General features: G+C 39.8%; 1 protein-coding gene and 1 long non-coding RNA gene across 2 annotated transcripts in view; both read right to left on the reverse strand.

Moving 5' to 3' along the window:
- LOC127534634 (uncharacterized) overlaps nucleotides 1-25,572 on the reverse strand; it is a 297,338-nt gene that overhangs the window by 132,239 nt on the left and 139,527 nt on the right. The gene's annotated exons all lie outside the window — the stretch shown is intronic.
- galnt9 (polypeptide N-acetylgalactosaminyltransferase 9) overlaps nucleotides 1-25,572 on the reverse strand; it is a 145,545-nt gene that overhangs the window by 45,054 nt on the left and 74,919 nt on the right. The window contains exons 4-5 of the mRNA XM_022211094.2: nucleotides 24,990-25,164; nucleotides 7,810-8,007 (exon numbers count right to left, since the gene is read on the reverse strand). Of these exons, the coding sequence (XP_022066786.1) occupies nucleotides 7,810-8,007; nucleotides 24,990-25,164 (373 nt within the window). The remainder of the gene's footprint in view (nucleotides 1-7,809; nucleotides 8,008-24,989; nucleotides 25,165-25,572) is intronic.

The following is a 25,572-nucleotide window of genomic DNA, read 5'->3' on the forward strand; positions in this document are numbered from 1 at the left end:
CACGCGGGGTCATGAGCTGCGTTATTTTTCCTGTGAAGTAACCAATGAGCAGCTTGATTCTTCTTTCTGGAATGATGCCCGGGGTAAGTTCACCGTATACTGTTACACACTCAAAGACACACACAGACAGAGGGAAAATGTGTGTGTGCTGCTTCAGTTTGAGAGACATAGCAGTAGGAAGTTCTGTAAAGTGCTTCAGGAGCTGCACCGTGATTCATTGACTTTGTATTAAAAGAGTGCACTGAGCCGTAGAGCGTGTGAGCCAAAAGGAAAGGTGCTTTTAGGTCCGAAACCCATATAAAACTCTGTCTGCACCACCGCCACTGAGTGTTACTTCGGAAATCTTAGATTGGTAGATAAATAAAGCTCTCATGTAGGGCTGCAAATCCCCTTAAACTATTATATTTCTAAGGAAAGCTTTTTTCATTTTTGCTCTTATAAATGACTCTAAAGCTTGACATTCATTGTGTGTGTTATACGAGCTGTGTCAAATTGATTAAGGTCGCTAAAAAGAGAACATTTTAAAGAAACCACAGTGTAAAAGGATAACTAATTTCTCTGCACTTTTAATAATACTAGCATTCTGACTTCATGATTATTACTGATAGTGGTGGACAGTGTGTAGTTAAACTCTCCTAATGGTAACAATTTAATGGTGCTCTCTATTATTATTCATGCTCGCTATCTTATATAGTTCCTGACGTAGCTTCACACAGTCTTGTTTAAATTATAAGGCGGTGACAGGGAAGCTTTCAAGTGCCATTATTTGCTCTGGCTGTGTAGATAAAAAAGACAGACACAGCGCACACTCAGCCCCGTTCACCTCATCCTTTCTCTTCTCCTGACAAGTGACCTACCCTGCCTGTCTGTACTGCACAAACTTTGTGCAGGTCTCTTTGAGTGTTCGCTGTAGAATAAGCCTCCTGGCAATGTAAACACTGTTTCTGTGTTTAGGTACAAACTCAGCAGCCTTAAGTCGGACGCATGTGACAGTGAAGCTAAGACCTCAGCCTGAACGGCTCTGGTTTGTTTGTGATGTCTTTCCACACCACAAAAGGTGTAATGTTGCATATCCTCACGTTGATACCAGTGTCCCAGCCCAGATCAAGGCTGGGCACAGGAGAGGAGACCACACAGCTGCAGTACAAATAAGTGTATTTTACCAAACTAAAAGGGAAATTAACCAAAGTACAAATAGAACTAAAGCAAACAAGGCAGAAGCCCAAGGAGAGAAAGGTCCTGGCTGACTGCCAATACTCTGTATAGAGGAGTCTGACCAGGTGAGCTGAATCACCATGACGGCACAAGTCAGTCCCCCGTCAGACCCATGCAGGGAAAACCTGCCCACGGTTGTCACACGTCCTCTAAGAGGCCAAAAACATATTCTAGAAAATATTGACTAAATATCACAGTTTTAGGTCCACTCCACAGGGTTTTTCCTCCCCAAAAAAATCTCCATTTGTATGACCAAGCAAAAACACAATGTCAAGAGGATGCTTCATCCACCAGGCCATCGGGTTTCCCAACTCCCTCCCTGGGTCAATGTATTATTACTACTTTTGTATCATAGTTGACATTTTTGCTGTTTTCAGGCATAAAATCAATATGGCAGCCTATAGCCGAACACCACATGGCATCTTTACAGAATGATTCTTTGAAATATTATATATACAATTGAGTGAAAGTGAAATTGAAAGTTAATTACAAAGATTTTGAAGTAAACTTGTCGACATGCAATTAATCCACACTTGATTCACACACTACTTTATATTAAATAACTCAGAAAGATTTGGAGTCTGGCCAGTCTTTTCTTCATGAGGAAATGACATCATGTGGAGCAGGTCATGTGATCTGGAATTAACGCACTTCTTTGAGAGGGGTTTTTGTCATGGATAACTTAGTTGAAAGTGATTTCTCAGACACAGACACAATTTGTTATTTTCCATATAAATTTTGATATATCGCCAAAAATGAAATATCTGTCAAGATTATCTCAACTTAATAAAAAGAACACAATGAAAACTATTTTTGAACCAGCTTATTTTATTATTGTTTAGCAAATTAAAGGTTGGTTGTTATTGAATTTGGAAGGTTATTTAGTTGACATTTTAGTGATATCCAATCATTTTTTATAAATAAGTGATTGTTTCCATAATAAATACTTCTGGAATTCGTACAGACAAGATCATAAAGAACAAAAAAACATTTGTTTTTGCTTTTAATGAAAATATATGCAAGATATATCCCACAGACTTCAAAAGTCAAGCATGTTAAGCATATTTGGACTGTTGTTCCTCATTTGCACTGTTTAGAATATTCTGCACTATTTCTATCACTTTATCTCATGGTCATGTTTACATTTCACTCAGTTCAACTTTTCTTAGTTATTAGTTGTTGCTTAGTTTTGCTCTCTTTGCTCTTAGTTTACCTGATTTTTGTTTTCGAGTTCTTAATTCATTTAGTTTTTCCCTCTTTAAATCTTTTTTTTTGCTTTTTATACCTTTTATATTATATTTCTAAATTAATTTTATATGTTTATCTCAGAACCTGTTTTGTGCAGTGTTTATGTCTACTGCTACACGAAGAGAGAGTAAGGTCATTTCGATCCTTAGTGTGTCATGTACATATTGAGGAATTGACAATAAATCAGTCTTTGACTTTGACACCATCAGCAATTTAATCCCAGATTTAAAACAAAGCTGACCGGTCAGATGCCTGGAAACATGGTTACCACTGATCCTACAGGTTGCCAACAATGATGGATTGAGAAAGAGACGAATCATAGTACATACGGACTGATTCAGACATCTCTGTTCCACGGCAAAGTAACCAGACGTTTCTGCGTAAACATGCTGAAAAAATCCTTTTAGCAAGATTAGCACAAACACTATTTTGCCTCATGCCAATAATGGAGATAAAGGCACACATTCTGACGTCACAAGTCAAAACTGCGAATACAGCAAATGTAGTTTTTAAAAACTCCTTCTAGGGTGAGGATATTAAAAAGATTCATGATCAGTGAGCTAAAGCTGCACATGGATGAAAAGCCAAAACGCATAGAAAAGTAAAATGTTTTAAATAACACCCATGTACAGGGGTTTAAATCTTGCAAAATTCTTCCATTAATCTCTACAAAAAGGCACAACTCAAGCACTTAGTACATTTTACTGTCTTGGGAGACTGACAAACTGACATTAATCATCTGCTTTTGGACTATTCAAAAATCTGAATACCTTACACCCGGCCCTCTAAGTGCTCTGCCTCACCCAGTCAGAACATTAGTGTGTTCTGTTCTAGTAATATTAAGTGGGAAAAGAAAAGAGTAGATTGCAGCAAAGTTTGGTCCCGGTCTCATTTGTGTGCTGTGTGAGGCGATCAGAGAAGAAATATTAAGGCATGAACTAAAGCCTTAAATCACACCTTGATTACTGCATACTGGAGCCAATGAACGGAATCCAATGAAATAAAAAATGAGAGGCAGACATTTCTCTTAGAATGCCAACTATAGAATCTGAATGCTACACGTCTAATTTTAGTTTCAAGTATCAACTAATAACTGCTTTTTTTTTTACTCCCAATTAGCAATTTTAGAGCAACATTCAATATAATCATAAACAGAGAAACCAAGAGAGAAACACAGCAGTTGTCTCCATCAAGAAAAACTTTCTATTTAGATGAAATCCAGCCACAGTTTCTACTGTCTGACCTAAAGGTCACAAAATAACTTCTGGACTCCATCAGACATCACAGATTGATGGTGGAATCTTCCAGGAGATTTCTCATTTAATGCCATGAGGTTTGGTTATTTTTAGTGTGCAGATGGTCAGCCTGCAGGGCTCATTCGCCCCTAACACCCCTTATCTTTGGCAGCCTGCTTGCAGTGTGAACATCAGACGCATGTATGCACGATATGGCAAGATAAACACTTTCATTTAAGACTGCTTACTTCTCTCCCAGATGAAGACAGTGCTGTTAAAACAGTTTTTTTTAACCAGACATCTGGCTTGTTTTGACCTACTGTTTAAAAATCTGACAGCTCCGTTGCTCCAGAAGTATTAAATGTATGAGAGAAAACAAAAAAGTTGGTAAAGGAAAGTAATTTTGGTCTTTTATAAAGTAATCTCATCCAGACTTATGCTCCCTAATAAGGAAGGTATTGTCTTTAAGGGGATCTGCACGTAATCCTCCAGTTCGGCCTTGCGTAGCGTTAGCGTTAGCTGCTTGTCCCACTGCAGCGACTTGGAAGTTTGCAGGTCTGAAAAGTTGTCTCATCTCACTTTCCACAGTGCTGTGAGTAAAGTTTGGTGCAGATAAACCTGTCGCCTGCTGCTCAAGCGATGACGATAATATGTGACCGTTTCTGGGGATGACAAAATGTTTCTTAAAACCCCAATGGCTTGCTGAAGCGCTCGGGACTCCTCTCCACCTGCCATGGTAACCGTTACCTGAACATCACCGCCCACTTGAGCTTTTCAGCCAATCACAGCGCAAGAAACGATGGACTTCCTTTTCCACTATACTTACTTCCTTTTCCACTATTCTCTCTCGCACATACATACATTCTCCTCTTACATACATACATTCTTCTCTTTCATGCATATATTTTCTTTGTACATATACATATATGTCTATTTATTTCGGAGAATGTATGAATGTGAAAGGAGAATGTATGTACGTGCAAGTGTGACAATATATGCATGTGAGAGGAGAATGTATGTGTGTGCATGAGTGAAAATGTATGTATGTGAAAGCAGAATGTGTGTGTGCGTGAATATTAAAATATATGTATGTGAAAGAAGAATGTATGCGTGTGCAAGGAAAATATATGTGTGTGAAAGGAGAATGTACGTGTGTGAGAGGAGAATGTATGCGTGTAAGAGAGTGAAAATATATGTGTGTGAAAGGAGAATGTACGTGTGTGAGAGGAGAATGTATGCGTGTAAGAGAGTGAAAATATATGTGTGTGAAAGGAGAATGTATGTATGTGAAAGGAGAATGTATGTGTGTCACAGGAGAATGTATGTGAGTATGAGAGAAAATATATGTGTGTGAGAGGACGAGAATGAATTAAGTCTTGTACGGCCCCTCATACTTTTACCTATCTTTTACTATTTATGTCTGAGCCTTACATTTTCTTTGCCTAAAAGTGATTTAATGTGTCATTTATGCCCCACTATATGATAAAAACAGATTTGGTCCATCATTTAAAACATTATTCTTCAGCTGAAGGTTTCAGGTTTCCATCCACACATCAAAACCATTTAGGGACCATTTCCATTTGCTTATTCCGTCCAGTCAATAATTTCAACAGCTGTCAAAGAACACCCTTTGTTTTTTTTGCTATATCTGCAACATGACTGCCATACTGTACTCTCAGATTGGGACAATTCTTTGCTATCATGTACCCTTTTATTCTCTTTGTTGGTGAATATATCCAAACAACCAGAGTAAGCTCTGAGACTGAGCTCTGAGGGGTCACAGAGCTTCTGTTGTTGATGGGCAGAAACCTTGAGGAAACAAGCGGGAGAATGATTTCCAATAGAAATCCACACAGCCGACACACTTTAGCTGACCCTTGAGACGATCTGTCCATTTGCAGCAAAACCCTCAATAAGGGAAACGAAGCAGCTCTGCCCATGTCTGAAACTCTTCTTGTCTTTCTCCCATCTCCAGTCTTGAGCAATGTTGTTGAGCAATGCATGATTTTCATGGACGTTTGACGAGACGTTAAATATTTAGAATTGCAGTACACACTGTCAACACACTGTTTGTTTGTAGGAGACACTCTGTATCAAATTAAAATATTACTGCTTTGCCTGCACTGGATGAAGTGAAGTAATGAAGCTCTGGTTTGGAAATCAATGTTTCTTGCTCTTGGTCTTGTGAATGCGGAAGTGTTTCTGGTTAGTGTTTGTAGATTGCTTAAAAAAGGTGACATTCAGTGACACAAATCAACCCAACTCAGGTTATTTAACTGACAAGAATCACTGATCAAGGTTAAAGCATCACAAGGTCAGCCTTGACATTCTGCCGGACTTTGAACTCCCCATAACCCAGCATGCCGCCTCAAATCCTCAGGCAGGCTCCTTAAATCCTTGCTGATCAGGCTTTCAGCTTAGTCAAATTTAGCTACTGTATGTGATGAGTTCTATTTTGATTTTGCTCAGTGTTGAAGCTGTGTGCTTGTCCTTGATCTAGCAGTACTACAAGTAGTTTTGTGGTTCTAATTTAAGGGAGTTTAAAAATGTGATTGAGAGGGTTGCACAAATAAAGTTTCTATGAGATGTAACCTTGTTGGCATATTCCACATTTCATTTGTCTCAAATTCATAAAAACAGTGTCTCTTACCTCAATTACCTGCTTCTCCACATCAACAGAGACTCTACTGTGACTCATGCATACAGTAGTAGGGTGGATACTCTTTCCTTTAACTATTTGACCTGTGTTCAGAATGCATCGCTGCTGTTTCCACCTCACTGAAGTGTCCTTGAACCCAGCTATTCAGGCAGATCAAAGCTGCTGTTGTACTGCTGACCCCGACCCTTCATCTCCCTGTAAAGGATGCCCGACTTTATTTTCGTTCCTTTCATATGCCAGAATGTGTTATCTCTGGTTTGAAAGTCATAGTTTTTCATTTGATGCTGTAGCAGTAAAGTTGTAGTGGCAACGCACCAAGTACAAAGCAACATGTGCATTCCAGAAGCCCCATGAATATTGAAAAGATGAAAACCAAAAGCTAAGCTGCCTCATGCTGGCTCCGGGCTGACCTCATATGCTTGGCTCCAGCACTGCTTCTGACTTCAATACATTAAAAAAAACTGCTACATAGTTGCAATTCCTCCATGTGAAGCAGTATATGAAATGTTAAAGGTGCCTGTAAAGAGTTTATAAACTTGTCCATGCACAAAGAATATTGACAAGTTCACTAAAGTGATAAAGGTGTCCAAAAGGCTTTGAAAAACTATATAAATGGACTTCAAGTCATTATTAAAGGTGGAATTTGCTATGCTGGAGAACTACTTACTTACCTTTCACTCTTGTTCTACCCCCCTGCACCTGGACAGGATACACTGGAATTGTGATCTACTTTGTTTCTTTCCCATTTAAAGAGCCAGAGCTGTGTAAGAACACCGGATGTTATTTTTAAAGTACACGCAAAATGGGCAGCTAGTGGACTGCGAGAAGATTTTCACTGAAATTGACAAAAAGTGTATTGTATTAGAATCAATGACTCTACCTTCAAGACTACAAACAACCCACAATCTAAGATCCTCTGTAGACAGAGAAGAACTGTGAGAGGTGAAGTAAACTCCTCCAACAGTCTCAGCTTATAAAACATTCAGTTCAACTTTGGACTTTGTAGTTAGTGATGCTGTAGCTTAAGTTGTCCAAACAGGTGAGAGCACTTCATAATAAACTCTGCTCTTTCTCAGTGTATTGCATTCCAGTATAATTCTACTAAGGACGCACATAACCATTTCTGGAATTGTACAGAATGAAACAAGAATGTGTTGCCATCCAATCAGTGGTGGATTAATAGAATACCAAGTTCATATTCAAAACACAATTACGTTAATGACACCACATCACCACGGCCTCGTGATCCTGCATCAAAATGATGACATTCATCATGCTAATTAGACTGCTCTCTACAAGCAGGCTTTATTTGTGTGTCTGGGTGGCACACCGGACTACAGAGCACCTCAGTTTGGTGGCACCACACATGAATAAGTCATATCCCAAGGCTATCCATATTTCATCAAACATCCTCATCTATAATGGACGCTGTTCACCAGCTGAGGCCCTCACCTGATAGGGGCTGTCTCATCGCCCTTGTCCAGCCACTCCTGCGGGGGGATGATGTACATGCACCACAGACCCCAGTTGTAGCCATGGGCAGCATTAGCGTACTGCTGCACCTCAAACGTGTTGTACTTGATGTTGTCTATGGCAGGCAGGATGATGCGAGTGTGATCCTCCTTCATCCGGGTTAGAATAGGTTCAGCCCTTTGGACGAGAAAAGGAACAGGAGTTAAGAGCTGACTTTCTGAATTAGGTATGCAGAGGCTTCATTGCACAGTTTCAGAAGGTGAATAAAGAGAGTGAGAGGAGAACAGTGTGCTACAGGGCAAATAATAGAGCTGTGCGTATTTTCATTCTGCCCTGTAGAGGCTCAAAGTATTAATATTGCAACAATGTTGGTGAAGATTGACCTGATGGATAATGTAACTGAATGTAGAGTGAAACCTGTGGATGTGTATGTGGAGGAAATCAGCCCAAATATTTTTAAACAAATCGAATAGAAAGATATTTAGTCAACATGTACCAGACACTGCCAGGAGCAGCTATGGATTACTGCAGATGCCATCTCAACTTACACTCTATTGCTACATTTACATGGGTCTCACTGGCAATGCAATCCGTCAAATCAGCATTTATTCAACAACAATTTCCAGGATCCACTTCCCTGCACTGTTCATGATGTGAATGTCTTGCAAAATGAATTTTCCACGGAACAACAAATGATATCATATCGTAGTTTATATCTCCGCCTAGTGAAAACGAAATGTCAAAATGTGACACTTGTGCCAGCGAGAGCCTTGATAAGAAGTAGAACCTGATAAAGCAAAGCACATCAGGTGAAAAGACAGGGTTAGTTTTCTCCAGGGAAAACCATCCACTCTCTTTCTTTACTCTGTGCAAAGAGTGGGCAAGAAAGCTTCCAAAACAGTCTTGTTCCATGCATACTTCATCCCATGGCTTTTGCTCCGGGGCTGCTGTGGCTGGTACGCATTAATTGGAGAACACGTATTCACAAAAAATGTTGAAAGTGGTTCTTAATGGGTCACTTACAACTAAGTTACAGCTGAGTGGTTTTATGGCAGGTTAGGATCTGTCACTGAGACTCCAGGATGACACTGACACTACAACATGAACCCAAAACTTGTCATTTTTAACCTTTTTGTGCCAGGGTTGAACAAACAGGAAAGACCATTTTAGAGCTTACAGAAGCTGGAAGACAGGTTTTTGAAATCTGGGCAAAGTAGACCTAGGCGTTTCCGTAAAGACATGAGTGTATTAGGCTATCAAGCTTCTCATCTACAGTCGAATTTAGAAATTTGTACTTTAATTCCAGGAATAACTTACAAAAGCATATGCACAGAAAATCAAGTTCTATATTGACAAATCCTGAAAAGATGCTCGGTAAGGAAGAAGCCACTGTGAAAAAGACACCAGCAAAAAGAAAACAAGATACAGTCTGCAATTGCACATAAGGAAAACAATGTCATCTTGTTTGACGAAATAAAATCCACCTGTTTGACCTTTGTTATGTTTAGAGAAAGAAGAGTAAGGCTTGCAAGTTAAAGAACACCATGGCAACCGTAAAGCATGGTGGTGGCGGCATCATGTTGTGAGAGTTTTTTGCTGCAAGACAGACAAGTGAACTCACAAAAAAGATGGTAGGATCAGGAAAGAAAACTACATTGATTCATTGAAGTAATACCACATGATATAATCCAGGAAGTTTAAGACCAGATTTTCATATTCACAATGACTCCAAGCAGACTTCCATTGTTGTAGTCTTAAGGCTTAAGGACCACAAAATCAAGGTATGTGGCCTTCACAAAGCTTTGACCTTAATTCAGCTGGAAAGACATGGACAGGACTGAAAACCTTGTGTGAACAAGAAAACCTAACAACCTGCCTCATACAGATTACTCCTGAAAAATTAAAAATGGGCCAAAATTTCTGCAACATTTTGTCAGAAGGTTTTTGTGCTTGATCCAAGGTAGTCCTTCATCAGGCCAGTGATCATATTTGGTAACTTCAGCACACATTAAATATGGCGTTGCTCTCATTGAGGTCGAGAAGTATGTGGTTTTCACCCTGCCAATCAGCAAAGATCACTCTACATTACAGCATACTACATTTTGGTATTTGACCAATCAGCAGAGGCCTGGAACAATCAAATTTTCTTGGAAGTTGGAAAAAGACGGTCTTGCGACTTGGTCCTCTTCCATATTTGCGGTTGAAACGTCAAAACTAACCATGGTTAGTTGATGAAAGTCACACATTTTACGGTTAAAGAGTTGTGCTAAGTGATGACACATACATTTATTGGAATGTTTTTTTTTCTACCACTAACAGGTAACCATATATGGTAACTTCACTGACCAATAACCAATAACACTCTAGGGTTGAAATTTTGAATTTCAAAGTATTTCAATGAGTGCTCCTTAATTCAACCCTACAAACAAAGTGTGAAAATAAAACTAAGCAACAAAACGCTGAAATAAATCGTTCTCTCAATAATTATTCTGACCTATTATATTCTTAAACGAAAGTTGTGATCAAACTGATCCATGACTAGGAATGTTATTGGATTAGGACATTTGAAAGCCCGAGTGGAAAATATATTTAGCCAATGTATACATCAATTCCAGCTTCAGCTACAAGGAAAGAGAATATGTCCAAATGTCAAATAATACCTTGATCACTGAGTGTAGGCACTAATGATGACAACACCTACAAACCTCTTCACTGTTCATAAGACTTAACATTGTTCAAAGTACAAGTATCATCTCAGCTTTTTTCTTTGATGTTTCAATTCTGTACAATAAAATCAATTTTGTTAAGATCTTAAAATTCAACTTTTAGTTACTGCAGGCAATTTATTGTGAGTGAGGATGATTACTGACTTCTAAGGTCTGCGTCATTTGGTCACAGATACGATTATTTCAATCAATGCCACATACTGTAAGGTAACCTCCCTCAGTTAAAACCTTGGCCAAGGGCAACATGGTCTTCAGATCCATATGGTGCGGAACGACACTCCAGTGCTTCTGGCAGCAGCTACATTTCTATAATCTTCTCATGCTGAGAGAATATCTTCAGCATATCTTCAAAGTAGCTCTTCATACCATCATTTCTTCATATAATTCTAAATTTAAAAAAAAGAGGCTGCAATTATAACATGATAAATGCATCTCTGAAGAATTCCACCACACTCCAACTTTCTCGCTATCTCCCCACCCACTGACTTTCTTTCTGTGTGTCTTCGCCCTGATTCTCCCCCTACTCCCTCTCTCCCCATCTACTTCTCTTCAAAAAGTGAAACCCATTTATCTTCCAGAGGCAAAATGACTTCTTATCACATGAAGGTAGGGGACAGAAAGTACAAAGGGAATGGATCCAAATGGAACTGTTTGGGGTGACGTCAGTAATACATGAGGTAGTGCTTAGAAGAAGCCTTCATTTAGTAACTAAAGCGAGGTTAGTAGAAGTTTTACGGCTACCTGTCTGAGATGATGATGAATGGCTCATCTTGTTCTTACTCTCAAGTCATATTAACTGTTTCAGAAACATGGGTTCTCTGATTTATTTTGTGGTTTTGTTGGTGGTTATGATGAAAAATAAGGTAGGCAACTATGACCTCAAGTCAGTTTCAATGATCAGACAAACAGTAAAAAACGAGGCAATCCTAGTTACTGTGGATAGCAGGGTGTTTTAGAGATTTTTTTATATATACAAAAAACCACAAATAACATGTTACTCTGTGAACTTCCTTCACACACACATAGAGAGTTGCCACAGATGTGTAGTTGTTATTATACTATTTTCAAGTCCTTTGGACGTCCCTGGAGAACTTCATTTTTTATGTGTGGGGTAGACACACATTATGGCTGAACAGGCGCACTGTTGTCCCTCTGCAGAGGTCCGCATGCAGCCCAAAATTTGTGTCCAAGTAGTCTTATGGACTCAGACAGATTTGAAAATTTTTGATATGGAGACTTTGGCCGATGCCTGTAGACCTTCATGGACAACTGTGTATGTACAGCAAAGAAGCGACTTTCCATAAAATGTGAAAAAGCTCCCAAAATGCTAAACTAATTTTTTCACTCTGCACATTAACATGGTTTTACATGAAAGGTTGTTGCTTTTGAACAATGTTTGAACAGCTTTTTTTAAAGAAGTATGATTATGAGATCGTATAGAACCTGTTACATGTTAAAAATCTAATCATTAAAATGTTGTTGACTTCAAGGATACAAGATGAAAAACTATAAAAGTATAAAAGTATTCCAGTCTGGATAAATGAGTTGATGTCATAACCTGTAATCAGAGCCACACTGACTGTTCACTGCAGCTGCACCAGCAATAAACTTTAAGTGTTCTCTGCTCTACCAAATCAATTTCACCTTCACGTAAATCGAACAGGCCCTTATATTTGCATTCTGAATGTCAGTGGCAACGATGAGCCAACCTTAGAACATTAAAGACTGAAAAGGTATTTGCAGTCTGCAGCTTAACTCTCTCTAGCCGGAGGTATAGTAGTTCCTGCATGTTTCAAAGGCTACTTTTTTTTCCGAAACTTATGTGATTTTAATACAATTTTTATTTTCAAATGCACATGAAATGCAAACGTATTCATTTATGCACGGGCATGTCATAATGCCTATAGGGTAACAACAGTCAATGGAAAAGCAGTCACACTTTAAACAAGAAAAGCACTCAGAGTGCAGTACTCCGCCAAGGCTGCTCAGTAGTATCATTTCTAACGGATAAGTCCTGATAAGTCCACAGTGGTAGATTTGTAGAAGGATCGCAATCATGTGATCATCAGCAGGCAGCTGATGTAGTGTTCACTTGTTGTCATAGTTACAGTGACTCTGTGCCGCTATCACGCAATGATACAGAAATCTTTAACAAATCTGTGGATCCAGACTATAAGCCACATTACTGCCAAAATCCAATCACTTGATCATTATGTTATTTCTGACCTTCCCTGAAAATTTCATGCAAATCCTTTAGTCTGTTTTTGAGTAATGTTGCACACAGAAAAAAAGATGGACGGACAAACGGACACCAATCGTCACGTAACTCTGCCGGTTTCTTTGGCGGAGTAAAAAGCACTCATTCATTTCAATAAAAAATGATTCTGCAAGTGAAAAGGCTAATCTACAGTCTCACAGACTCCAAGACAGATCTGCTTTGTAAAACGACCAAATCACTTCACTCCGCAACACTGCCCCTAACTCTGACCTTAAAAACATGTCTTCACCTTAAAACATTGGCTGATGAGTTACGTAAATGACAAAAAATAGAACAAGTTATTAAACTATGGCATGTCCCTGTCACTTTATGCCATGTTGTGAACTGAATTAAAAGCAAGTTGTCACGAACACTTTTCTGCCCATCTGACAGAGATCACAAAATACAGCAGTAGGCTGGAACAAAACAATGTGCCACACGTCATATTTAATTGACGTCGCTTTGAAACAATGGCTCTAAAGCAAGGATGTCTCATTTGGTTTAATGCCTGTTGCCTCCACTCCTGTCTCCTCATGGCCCTCACTAACCTCCTCTGCTTGTATCTCGGATGGAAGGGAATAAGACGTGAGAAGGTGGGTCGAGGAAAAGATTCAAGGATGTCCAAAGTGGGAAATTAGATGAGGGGCTACCTGCTTCAAGTGTACAATTAAGTTCCCTGTTTGCTTCTGCCCTATGCAGCCCACTGCATTTGCACACTATTGTTTGTACTGTTGAGCCCCCGCACAGTCCACAAACTTAAAACCAGCTTGTCAGTGCTCTGTTTTTATGTTTTACAAATATAAAGCCATTGCAGAATGAAAAATCTTCAGTCATTGACCTTGTTTGCAGCTAGAGGTGTCCTGTCAGCAGTTTTATAGATGTGTCTTCCATAATAGCAATTTATTTGGAGAAAAAAAGGCTTTCTGGGCTACATGGGACTTTGACAAAGTGGCAGTAAGTCTAAGTGGCATCAGCCTGTCCAGCTCTCTTAATAGATTCAAGGTTAAAACAGCACTTTCACATTTTTTTATTTCCCCACAGCCTTTGTCATAACTGATTTTAGTGTTTTGAAACTGACACATTCACACAGGCTTCCTTCATCTGGCAAAAGGAGGAGACGACCAGTTGTTACTGTTCAGTCATACAGTGACTGTCACTGAAAACACAGCCATTTCTACAGTTGAGCCATATTTGCAAGGGAGCGCAATGTATAAATCAGCTTGTGGTACATGTACAAATATATATTTAAACTAAACAAAGCAGAGACTATGTGAATTTACACTGAACTACATCCTCGTATTGATGATATACAGATGTGTTTATGTCCCCTGGACATTCTCTTTGAAGCAAAACCACAAAATAGATCTGACAGCTAAACTTCAAAAATAACTTGACCCTGAAGATAAATGGCCTGGATAATTTTCCAGTTTTCACTGCTGCATGTTGCAATATAGTGAATTCTTTTTGAAATCTTTTGATGTGTCAGAGCCATCTGGATTTAACACATTGTCTTTAAGTTGAAAAAGACAGAATGAGCAAATGTTGCTGACTGAAAGTCTGCATATCATGTACAGTATGCAGGAGCGTGCTGGAACAAAGGCTTTGCTTTAAGTTTACCGACAGTATGTGGCAGTTTTCCTGACGTGGTTACTTTGACATGATTAGCTGAAAGGTGTTGCTTCTTCTGAAGATCTTTCTGTCATCACAGCATTTTCCATTCCTCTCCTTGCGTCCTTCAGCATCCAAACACCGTCAGCCAGCCAGCAGCTTCTCTATCTCTGGAATCCGTGAGGCTGATGAGATAAGAGGCACTCTGGAAATGAGGACACATCTGGTTCTGACAGACGAGCCTGTGTCGTCCCTCTTCCTGTATCTGCCATTTCATCTGCATAACACTGGGAGAGTTATTCATCCGCATCGGGCCGAATCTTACTCAGTTCCATGCAACAATAGGATTTCCCCTTCTTTCAGTGATGACTCATGCAATATTTTGAATACATGTTGACAACCTCCATCGCCGGTTGCTCCAAAACGCCAGTTCCTGCATTCATACTGCAGCAGAACCCCTTTTGATTTATTAACTCCTGCTAACAGAGCGTTTGTCTTTCAAAATACCTTGGTGGAGTCTCACATCCGGTTCCACACACATTTTTAAACAAACACAATGATGTGTCACGAGGCAGGATAAATATCACTAAATTTATATCTGCCTGATTCAACATGGCAGCCTCGAAGGATGTGTCACTATCTGTCCTACCCTTGTCCAGAGCTGACAGAAAAACCCCTGCAGGTCTCTCTTTTGAGACTGCATTTTTTATTTAAATTTTCCAGATTAATGGATCTCAAATTGGGAATGAATCTCAAGCAGGGAATTATCAGATAATGGGATCTAACTGCGCTCTGAATTATGCCCCAAGAGCAGCAGAGCCCTCAGTGCCTAAAATAAGATCTTTTGCATTGGACTTAACGCAGCAGAACATGTGAGGCAGCTACCCATGCAGGAAAGAAGGAATTTCAGTGCATTGTAGCTTTCACAAATGACCCAAATTTATGTGCAGGGAGGAGTAGAACAGCAAATTGAGTTAAATTGTTGGTGCTTCTGAGAATCTTCACAAATTTCACTTTATGGAGAGTTATTTTAACTCTGTTCTGGGTGAGAAAAATTCCCTCTCTCGTTGTTCATTTAATCCCTGCAAAATCATCTCTGTGTAAAGTATTTTATTCCTGAAATCTATGACTATGATGAAGTAGGAATCACTTCAAACAGTCACAAAGTCTGCAACAGGACTTTCAAATCAGGAGACTGGGGTTCACATCCCAAGTGAGACCATTATTCTTAAACCTTAAGGGGAACTTCGTTTTTTTTCGACCTGGGATCTGTTTTCATATGTCATTTCATACATGTGAGTGATGGAGAAATGAGTTTTCGACATAGCTCCAGTATTTAGCCAGGCTGGCAGCTTAGCAGCTCAGCTAGCAGCTCAGCTAGCGAAAAGTATGGGGCAACTTGCCCTCCTGCGTCAAAGCCCTAACGTGCTTTTTTTCCCACGCTGACCGGCTCGAATAGTCTCAACGAGTGTCCCACAACATACCAGAGATGAGAAGTGAACGAAAACCTCCACATTACTTGGCGATTGCTATTTGTTGTGGTCTGTATCCAAATCTCAGGATGCTAGAAAGCAAATCTCGTTTTGAAATCACGCGATAGCTCGCGCCAAAACCGGTGTTTTGGCGCGAGCTATCGCGTGATTTCGGAGCGGGAGGGCAAGGTGCCCCATACTTTTCGCTAACTGAGCTGCTAAGCTGCCTGCCTGGCTAAATACTGGGCTATGTCGAATATTCATTTCTCCATCACTCACATCTATGAAATGACATATGAAAACAGACCCCAGGTCGAAAAAAAACCTAAGTTCCCCTTTAAGTTTTGTTTTCTTTGGATGCTTGGTTACATTTAGGCATCAAAATTACTTGGTCAAGCTTCAGAAAATATCATACTTCGGGGTAAAATCGAGTGCAAACCTCAGGGGCTGAAAAATGAAGCCAATGAGGAAGTAATAAAAACTTTAGCTCCTCTGGATCCAAAAGCATCTCAATCCCCATGGACGTTACCACAGAAATAAACATGTTTACAGCCTGCTGCACAAAATGGTTTTCATCTCTGGAGCTTATTTCCCCACTCACGACAACTCTACAGGGGGTACATTTCGACATAATTCATTGGTTTAAATTCTATTAGGGCTCAAAGTTATGCACAGTTAAGGGTGTGGCTGGTTTGAAGGACATGTTGGGACCATCACAAGACCATGGCCCAACTCACCTCCACTTACGCTTTATTTATTATCTTTATAGCTATGTGGTGATCGGCGTACGTCTGTCTGTCTGTTAGCAACATTACTCAAAAACGGTAATGTTTTTGAGTGATGTTGAGTCCTGTGGGACTCAGTGCAAATCTCACACCACTTTTCTGCAGGCCAGAGTGGGTGGTCAAATATTATATTGTGGACTCCAACCATCTGACACAAAACTAGAAGGATGTAGTTCAACAAATGAAGCTGAAGAAGATTAAAGTGGGCTTTTATATTACAAAGGTAATGCAAGACAAATCTTGAAATTTGGGCAAATGGGAAAGAATTGAGCTTTGTTATCTGATAAAAAAAATGACGTAAGCTACCACGAGTACAATTCTAGCACCTCGGTTGAAGCAACATACAGTGCCTTGTGAAAGTATTCGGCCCCCTTGAACTTTTCAACCTTTCGCCACATTTCAGGCTTCAAACATAAAGATATAAAATTTTAATTTTTTGTCAAGAATCAACAGCAATTGGGACACAATCGTGAAGGGGAATGAAATTTATTCGATATTTTATACTTTTTTTAACAAATAATAAACTGAAAAGTGGGGTGTGCAATATTATTCGGCCCCTTTACTTTCAGTGCAGCAAACTCACTCCAGAAGTTCAGTGAGGATCTCTGAATGATCCATTGTTGTCCGAAATGACTGATGATGACAAATAGAATCCACCTGTGTGTAATCAAGTCTCCGTATAAATGCACCTCCTCTGTGATAGGAGAAGGAGAAGACTGATCAGAGATGCAGCCAAGAGGCCCATGATCACTCTGGATGAACTGCAGAGATCTACAGCTGAGGTGGGAGAGTCTGTCCATAGGACAACAATCAGTCGTACACTGCACAAATCAGGCCTTTATGGAAGAGTGGCAAGAAGAAAGCCATTTCTCAAAGATATCCATAAAAAGTCTCGTTTGAAGTTTGCCACAAGCCACCTGGGAGACACACCAAACATGTGGAAGAAGGTGCTCTGGTCAGATGAAACCAAAATCCAACTTTTTGACCACAATGCAAAATGATATGTTTGGCGTAAAAGCAACACAGCTCATCACCCTGAACACACCATCCCCACTGTCAAACATGGTGGTGGCAGCCTCATGGTTTGGGCCTGCTTTTCTTCAGCAGGGACAGGGAAGATGGTTAAAATTGATGGGAAGATGAATGGAGCCAAATACAGGACCATTCTGGAAGAAAACCTGTTGGAGTCTGCAAAAGACCTGAGACTGGGACGGAGATTATCCTCCAACAGGACAATGATCCAAAGCATAAAGCACATATACTTCAATAGAAAAGCTGTAATCCACATGAATCAAAGAGTTTGGTGGAGTTATGTGACGATCAGCATACATGAGTCTGTCAATCTGTATGTCTGTCAATGCACAACGGATTTGGACAAAATTTTCAGGGAAGATCAGAAATGACACAACTGATTATATTTGGGCAGTGATGCGGTTTACAGTTTGGATGCATGGATTTGTTAAAGATTTCTGTATCATTGTGAGATGGTCACTGTTACTATGACAACAAGTGAACACTACGTTAGCTGCCTACTGATGATTACATGATTGCGATCCTACTACAAATGGACTGTTGCAGACTTATCGTGATTTATCCATCCGAAATGATACAAGGAACAACTTATAAAATTGTGGGGGTGTTTCCGAGTCCCATCAATTCAAATCAAATCAAATCAAACTTTATTTATATAGCACTTTTTATACAAGAAATTGCAATACAAAGTGCTTTACAGATTAAAAACGATTAAAAACAATGCCTCACCTTCTACCCGTTCCCGGCGCCTGCTACATATTTAGGTCACATGATTCGGTATCTATACATAACGTATACATGCATAACACACGCCTGTGCTTGGCGCAAGGTCATTTTGTTTGTGGGTACATTTCTATTAAATGGAAACATTCTATAGTGCCGGGGCTTTTTTCAAGATTTCAGCCGTCGGAAGTGACACAACACCTCAGTAGCCTTGGTGAAGTACTGCACTCTCTGAGTGCTTTTCTTGTTTACAGTGTGATTAAAATTTCTATGAGCTCAGCCCCATTCAATACAGGATTGGTTGGCTGAAAAGAAATAATACAAAAGCACTTAAATAAATAGCAAAGATATGTCAATTTGAAAAATATTTGTGAAACGTTACAAGCAAAAGTAGTCCAGGAGAAAATAAGTTCCCTTCCACTCTTTATTATGCAGTTAAGCTTACATTACTTTTAGAAGACAGGACTGTAACTCAGAGGTGTAGTATACAGTAATATACAGTGATTTTTATGCTGATGATGAGAATTAGCTTTCATTAAAGTCTAACAGCATTACACAGTTGGTTCTATCACATTCTATTATATCTTATTATATCTTATATGCAATATTTATTTAAGTTGAGTTAATATGGAAACAACACTTCTAGCAATGCCCAGCAGCTCTGAGAACAGCTGACACTGTTTAGTTTTGAGTAATTTTAACATTTTGGTATTTACCCTAAAAAGTGCTAATTAATTCTAACACTTTACAGTAAGTTGAACTGACATTGTGTTGTGGATTCATTTCGACAGTTTGAAAGTGTTAAAAAGAACGATGACAGTCCTCATTTGTGTTTGCTGCCTATGCATGATGCTGAATCTAAGCCTGCAGTGCCTGTAGCAATCTTTAAACGCATTAAATCTTTAAGTGCGCGGCTGTCTGCAGTGTTTTTGCCTGACTGTTTCACAGAACAGCTCAGACATGTACCATATATGTAGATCACATATTAATATTGGCTAGTCTCCCGTTTCCCATAAAAGATGCAGAATTCAAAGAAGGCAAAGGTATCCGCACAGAATTTCAATTCATTATGGCGTCAGGGATTTTTTTTTGAAGTCGATAGTTGGATGCAGAAGCATGAACTGGAAAAGATTCCTACGTTGCGATGTTAGATTCCACACTACTTCTAAATGCATTTGCTCAGGACGTGGTTGATATGATACAAACGTAAAGGTGGCATAAATCCCCGTCTTTTCTGTGGTTTTGGAGGTCTGTCTGGCCTGTGCTCTGTGAAGCAATCAGTATGGCTGCAGCCTTCTTTCTCATCTCCAGACAGATATAAACACTGAGCCACTGCCAGACGCTGTGAGCGAGAGGAAAAACATGATTTACTTTCGCTAAAAAAAAATAAAACATTTCCTCAGCCTTCAAGAACTCTGGAATTTATGTCCGACTGAATTTAATATAATGCCACTGAACCTGCATGGCATAATAAACAGACAGAGCACCATGATGTTAACAAAGGGACCAATATCTGCTGTAAATGTGACAAATATTACAGATTTCATTATTACAGGAGGCAGAACGATGGTTTTATCCATTTCTTACTTTTATGGATTCCACCTGTTTGTTTCATTCGCAGATAGATACACTCGGCAGGTCATATAGCAGCCGAGCATTCAACATTCATCAAAGTGTAGCTTTCTGAAGCATGTATTTCATTACAACCTCCCTGCAATGACAATCTTATCTTATCTTATCCACACTCAGCATGGAGCAGCTGCTGCGCTGCTAATCATTAATCGTTAATAACCTGAGATTACAACTGTGCAAGGGTTTCAAAAAACAAATAAATATCAATTTTCCTGCGCCTCCTCTCTGTAACTGCAAGGCTGAAGTGTGGCATACAGTAAATTCCTAATTCCAACACACTCTCATTTCCTGCTATGAGTCCTGATTATTTACACAGTCACAGAGGGAAACGGGTCCTGTTTGGACCACAATGGACAGCTGCTGTCTCCAGGATGGATGGTTACAAGTGTTGGAGGAGATGGACTGTGAACATTTAGGTGATGCAACATCGCATTAAAGATAGGCAACGATTTCATATCCTCGTATTAAAGCGGAGCAAAGCCGTGAAAATCAGACTCCATCGCTCCGTGTGGAATCCTCTCGCCTCTTAACTCGTCATAAACCAACATGGTGTGAGGGAAACGGGAAACGGCTATCAAGTGCACTATACAGCATGATACAATTATGTTTGCTTTAACAGTAATGCGAAGTAGAAATGCATTTCAGCTGCAAATGTAGAGCACCCCAGGGGGAACACGATGCCAATGAATCACGGCGCTGCAGCTGAGTGCTGGCAGCGCTGTCTGTGGCTCAGTATGCACAGGCAGTGTATACAAGGTCATTGAGGGAGATTCACCACAACGTCTACAGGAACCATCCATCTCACTTATCACTGTATGTGCCATGGTGAATAATCATATTATGATAAATAGCGTCTTTTCCCCATTCTAACAAATAGAAAAAGTGCAGATACCACCAGTGAATCTGTCTAAACAGAGGAGTGCAGAACGTTTGCAGGCATACAGTAGATAAAGGCGCACACACTCCAACACACAAAGAAATCTAAGCAGAACCAACAAGCTTCTGTAAGATGCCTGTCATCTCCGACGCTATATCCCTTTACCCCGCAACTACTTGTGGAAAAAAAATCACAGGGATTCTGCTCTACTTTTCATTGACTCCTGTAAATAAAACCTTTCGCAAAAGCAAATCTGAAGAGGCAAAACAAAGCAAAAAAATGGAGGAAAAATAAATAAAACTACAGCTGCAGGTTGTCAAAGGAAGATGGAGGTGAAACGTGGGCGAGGGTGTGTGTCGGGTTTGGAAGCGGAAGAGAGAGTTGTGCAAAATTCTCATAATGGCAGCAGGAGAGCTAACTCAAAGGAAATGTGCCGACAAGAAGGGCGAGCAGGATGACTGCAGCCTATACGGAGGTGAGTGGGTTATGTGGGGGCATGAAAGGCATGTCTATTTCAGAACAAGAACAGATGGGGAAACAGATGAGGGAAACACCGGGGTATCAATTATCATCAGTGATGCACCTAAGCAATGATATAACTCCGTCCCTGAGTGCTGCTTGTTGGCTGGGTGACCTGTCTGCACGGCCTCTGGGCCTGCAGCTCCCATTCATGCCATGAACAGCCTGCCGAGAGGCAATAATCAAGCTTCATTAAATCACCCCTTGTAAAGGTTAGAGGGTGACTGTTTGGTTGCTGACTAATCACTGGTAGTATGTTTATGCTTTTTTTTCTGTTATTTAGGTCTCACATCCTGACCTTTACTGCTTATATGTCATCAAAACAAACCAAAGCAGAACAGCGAGCATCTGATATACTGAACTACATAACAGGGTCAGTCCAGGTTACTTTGAAATGTAGTGAAGAAACTGCATGGTATTTTTGGTAACTCTGTCAAGAAACAGCGGAGTTACATGATGATCAGTTTATGTTTGTCTGTTCGTCCGTTTGTCAGTCTGCTAGCAACATTAATCAAAGACTGACCATCGGATTTGGATTAAATTTTCAGGAAAGGTCAGAAATGACACAAAACCACTTCATTAGATTTTGGCAGTGATGTGGCTCATAGTTTGGATCCACGTTGTTAAAGATTCCTGTATCATTGTGAGACAGCGGCACAGCATCAATGTAACTATGACAACAGGTAAACACTACGTCAGCTGCCTGCTGACGTTACGGATTTATTGGGACTTATTCGTTGGAAATTATTCAAGGAACAATTGATTAAATTGTGGGGGTGTTTCCGAGTCCCATCAATTCCTGCCGCCTGTGAAATAATTAGGTCATGTGATTTGGTATCTATACATAACATTCACATGCATAACACATGCCTGTGCTCAGTGTAAAGTCATTTTCTTTGTGGGTACATCTATATTAAACGGCCACGTTCTATCGTGCCGTGATTTCTGCCACAAATTGTTTTCAAGATTTCAGCCGTCGGAAATGATAAAACAACTAAGCAGCTTGGGCGGATCACTGCGCTCTCTGAGTGCTTTGTTGTTGCAATTAGCAATGCATTGCATCACAAAAAAAGGAATTCTGCATCTTATAATAAAACAACAGATTCAGCCGTAAATATTTCTGTGCAAATACATTTGTATATTCTGCATTTATATTTTTAAAACCACTTCACCATTATGGTTGCACAGTGGATCAGTGTTAGTAGGCACTGTCACCCTGCAGGTGGAAGTTCCCCGCCTGGATGTGGGATCTTTCTGCATGGAGTTTGCATGTTCTCTCTGTGCGTGCACATGTACTCTGGCTTCCTCCCACAGTACGGCTCATTGGTGATTCTAAATTGTCCATTGGTGAGAATGTGAGTGTGGCTGTTTGTCTCTATATGTAATCCTGTATAGACTGGTGACCTGTCCAGGGTGTCCCCTGCCTTCACCCTAAGTCAGCTGGGATAGGCTCCAGCTACTCAAATGAGGATTAAGCGGTGTATAGATAATGGATGGATGTACTTCACCCTTATAAAAACAGTATTGTCACACAGTAAACTCCATGTGTACTGTATGTATTATACAAAATGCAAAATTTTGCTTCTTTTTTCTAAATTTTAGCTGCTATTTCTCAATGAAAGGCCACATGGAGGACTTCGTAATGCCAGAGAAACACCAACTCGAGTTAGTCAACCTATTATTTGTTCATATTCCATTTCTGATGTAGAAAATAAATGAATATCCATAAATCATTACTAAAAAATAATATTAGTTAAGTTACAATTAACAAACTGTCAACCAGAGAGGAGTGCTCTGATACACAGTAAAACCAGCTTCATATTTTAAAACTGCCATTTTTCAAAGTTGTATTTAAAATGTAATCAAGTTCTCTTTAACAATGTAACTACAATGCAGCTGCACATTTGTTCAACTTTAATTTTAAATTATTGTAATCTTTTTGTAAACAACAACTTAATCTGTTGCCATCCTAGCTCACCGGTCAATATGACAAACGTACTTGCATCTGGACCTTCTTCTATGTCCTCAAATTGTCAGTGCTGATCTGTGAGCACTGCAGCATTTAGTGGGAGTACAAAGCCGAGCTGCTATCTGTGTTTGTTTAATTCATGAAAATATTTGTATTCATACTGTATTTGTATTTACGCCTACACCAAAAAAAAAAAAAAAAATCCAAATCTGCTTCATTTTCTGTGTTAGATTGTTTTCTTCTTTCATTTCTCCTCACTTATGCATGTATAAGTTAGCACTGAATACCATACTGTAACTGAATTAATCAGATAATAAGTGATGATTTATACATTTATCTCACCGTCAAAAGACAAAAGAGTAAAGAAATAAACAGAAGTCGTGTAGCTGTTAATGTGCAGACAGTAAGAACCGCAGTGGAAGATAAAGCAGAGGTTTTATGCGAGTCTGAAGGCCTCCACCACAACTTAGTCTGAAGTGTCTAAAATGAAACCTATTCAAATGAGCTGTATTGCATCAGTTTCAAAAGAAGTCATGTACACAATATATGAATGTGAAGTGGAAGTGTTGACGAATAAAATGAGATCGCTAATTTGATGAAATCTTTAGTTTTGCAAGGAGTGCTTCAGATTTATAAATATTTCCATCGTGCCACCTCATTAAAGGATTTCTGTTGTCTGCAGAGGCATTCAAGATGTCTGCGGGTTTCCATTTGACTGATGTCTATGTCACTCAAGTTATCAGAATCGTTCATATTTGTTTACATTTCTCACATCTATTTAGCTAGAAAGGTTACCTGTCTGCACTGTAAGCAATTTGTATTTGCAATTTACAATTCAGACACAAACTGTGTCTCTCTGCTCTCCTCCTCCAGCCCTCTTCCTTCATCCCTCCTTGTCACCTTGCCGCCTCCCAGGCAGCTTCCCAGGGAACAAAAGCTACACTTCATCTTCAAACACTGACAGCATGACAGGCTCAAATTAGGTGCCAATTACATCTATTTGAGTGACTTGTTTGCTGGCAAACTTAAGCAGCAGGCAGACATTGGACTGAGACCCCCAGAAGTAATTTCATATCGCAAAATGAGCCCAGAGCCCGCAAGTAAAATAATGTCGAAATGCTCAACATTTTTGAGCTCCCTCTTTAATTACACTCACTCTCGCCTTTCACAGCGTTTGGCTCGCTCACTTGTCATAAGTAAGTGTGTGTGTGTACTGGACAGGTAGTGTCATTTTAATTGGGATGTCTTTTTATCCAGCTCTAAACAAAGCCCATTACTCAGAGTTTAAGAGGAAATGTGAGAGAGAAAAGCTTACTGGTGATAAACCCCTTCCTAATAATAAGGGTCGCTCTGCTGAAAAGTGCTGCCTCAGTTGGAACTTGCCTGACATGATAGCAAAAACGCTTAGATCAGACCAAACTGCATATTTCAATTAGAATAATCTTACTCGACATCCCTCTGTTCTAAAAAAAACATGAAAAGCAAAGCACAAAGGCAAAGGTGAGCGAGGACAGAGGAGCAGCTTAGACCTCCTTGTGTTAAACATGACCTTTCCTTACCAGCCGGTGTTGAACTCGACGTGAGCATCAAAGAAGCCGACGACAGGAGCCGTGGCTGCGTTCCAGCCGTGTATTCTTGCTCGGATCAGTCCCTCCCGCTTGCTGTTCCTCACAATCTTCACCAGGCCCGGGTAGCGTTTGTTCACATACTGATCCAAGTTGAATTTCAGCTCCACTGAAAGAGAGAACATTAAAAAGAATCCTCCTTTAAATGACACCCAAATGACAGTGTGAGAACATCAACCAGGTAGCTGTAGCAAATGATCATGCATTTCCAAGGTAACGCAGCACAAAAATAAATGACTTTGGCCCTCGTTTCCATTTAAATTTCAAGACAACAGCAAAAAGGAGTGTTCAGTTGATCTTTTCGTATTATTTTAAACCCTTTGGCCTTAAAGTGTACAAACAACAACAAGTAGAGGACACATTATTTACAAGGATAATCACTTTTCAAAATGGCTACTTTCATGAAATCGTCCATGCACGTTTTTCAGGAAAATCAACGCTAATTTTCAAAAAGGAATGGCAGCAATAGCGCCTAAATTGTTACTAATTTTTTAAAATAAGAAGTTTCTGCATTGAA

The sequence above is a fragment of the Acanthochromis polyacanthus genome, chromosome 7, assembly GCF_021347895.1.
Source record: "Acanthochromis polyacanthus isolate Apoly-LR-REF ecotype Palm Island chromosome 7, KAUST_Apoly_ChrSc, whole genome shotgun sequence".
NCBI lineage: Eukaryota > Metazoa > Chordata > Actinopteri > Pomacentridae > Acanthochromis > Acanthochromis polyacanthus.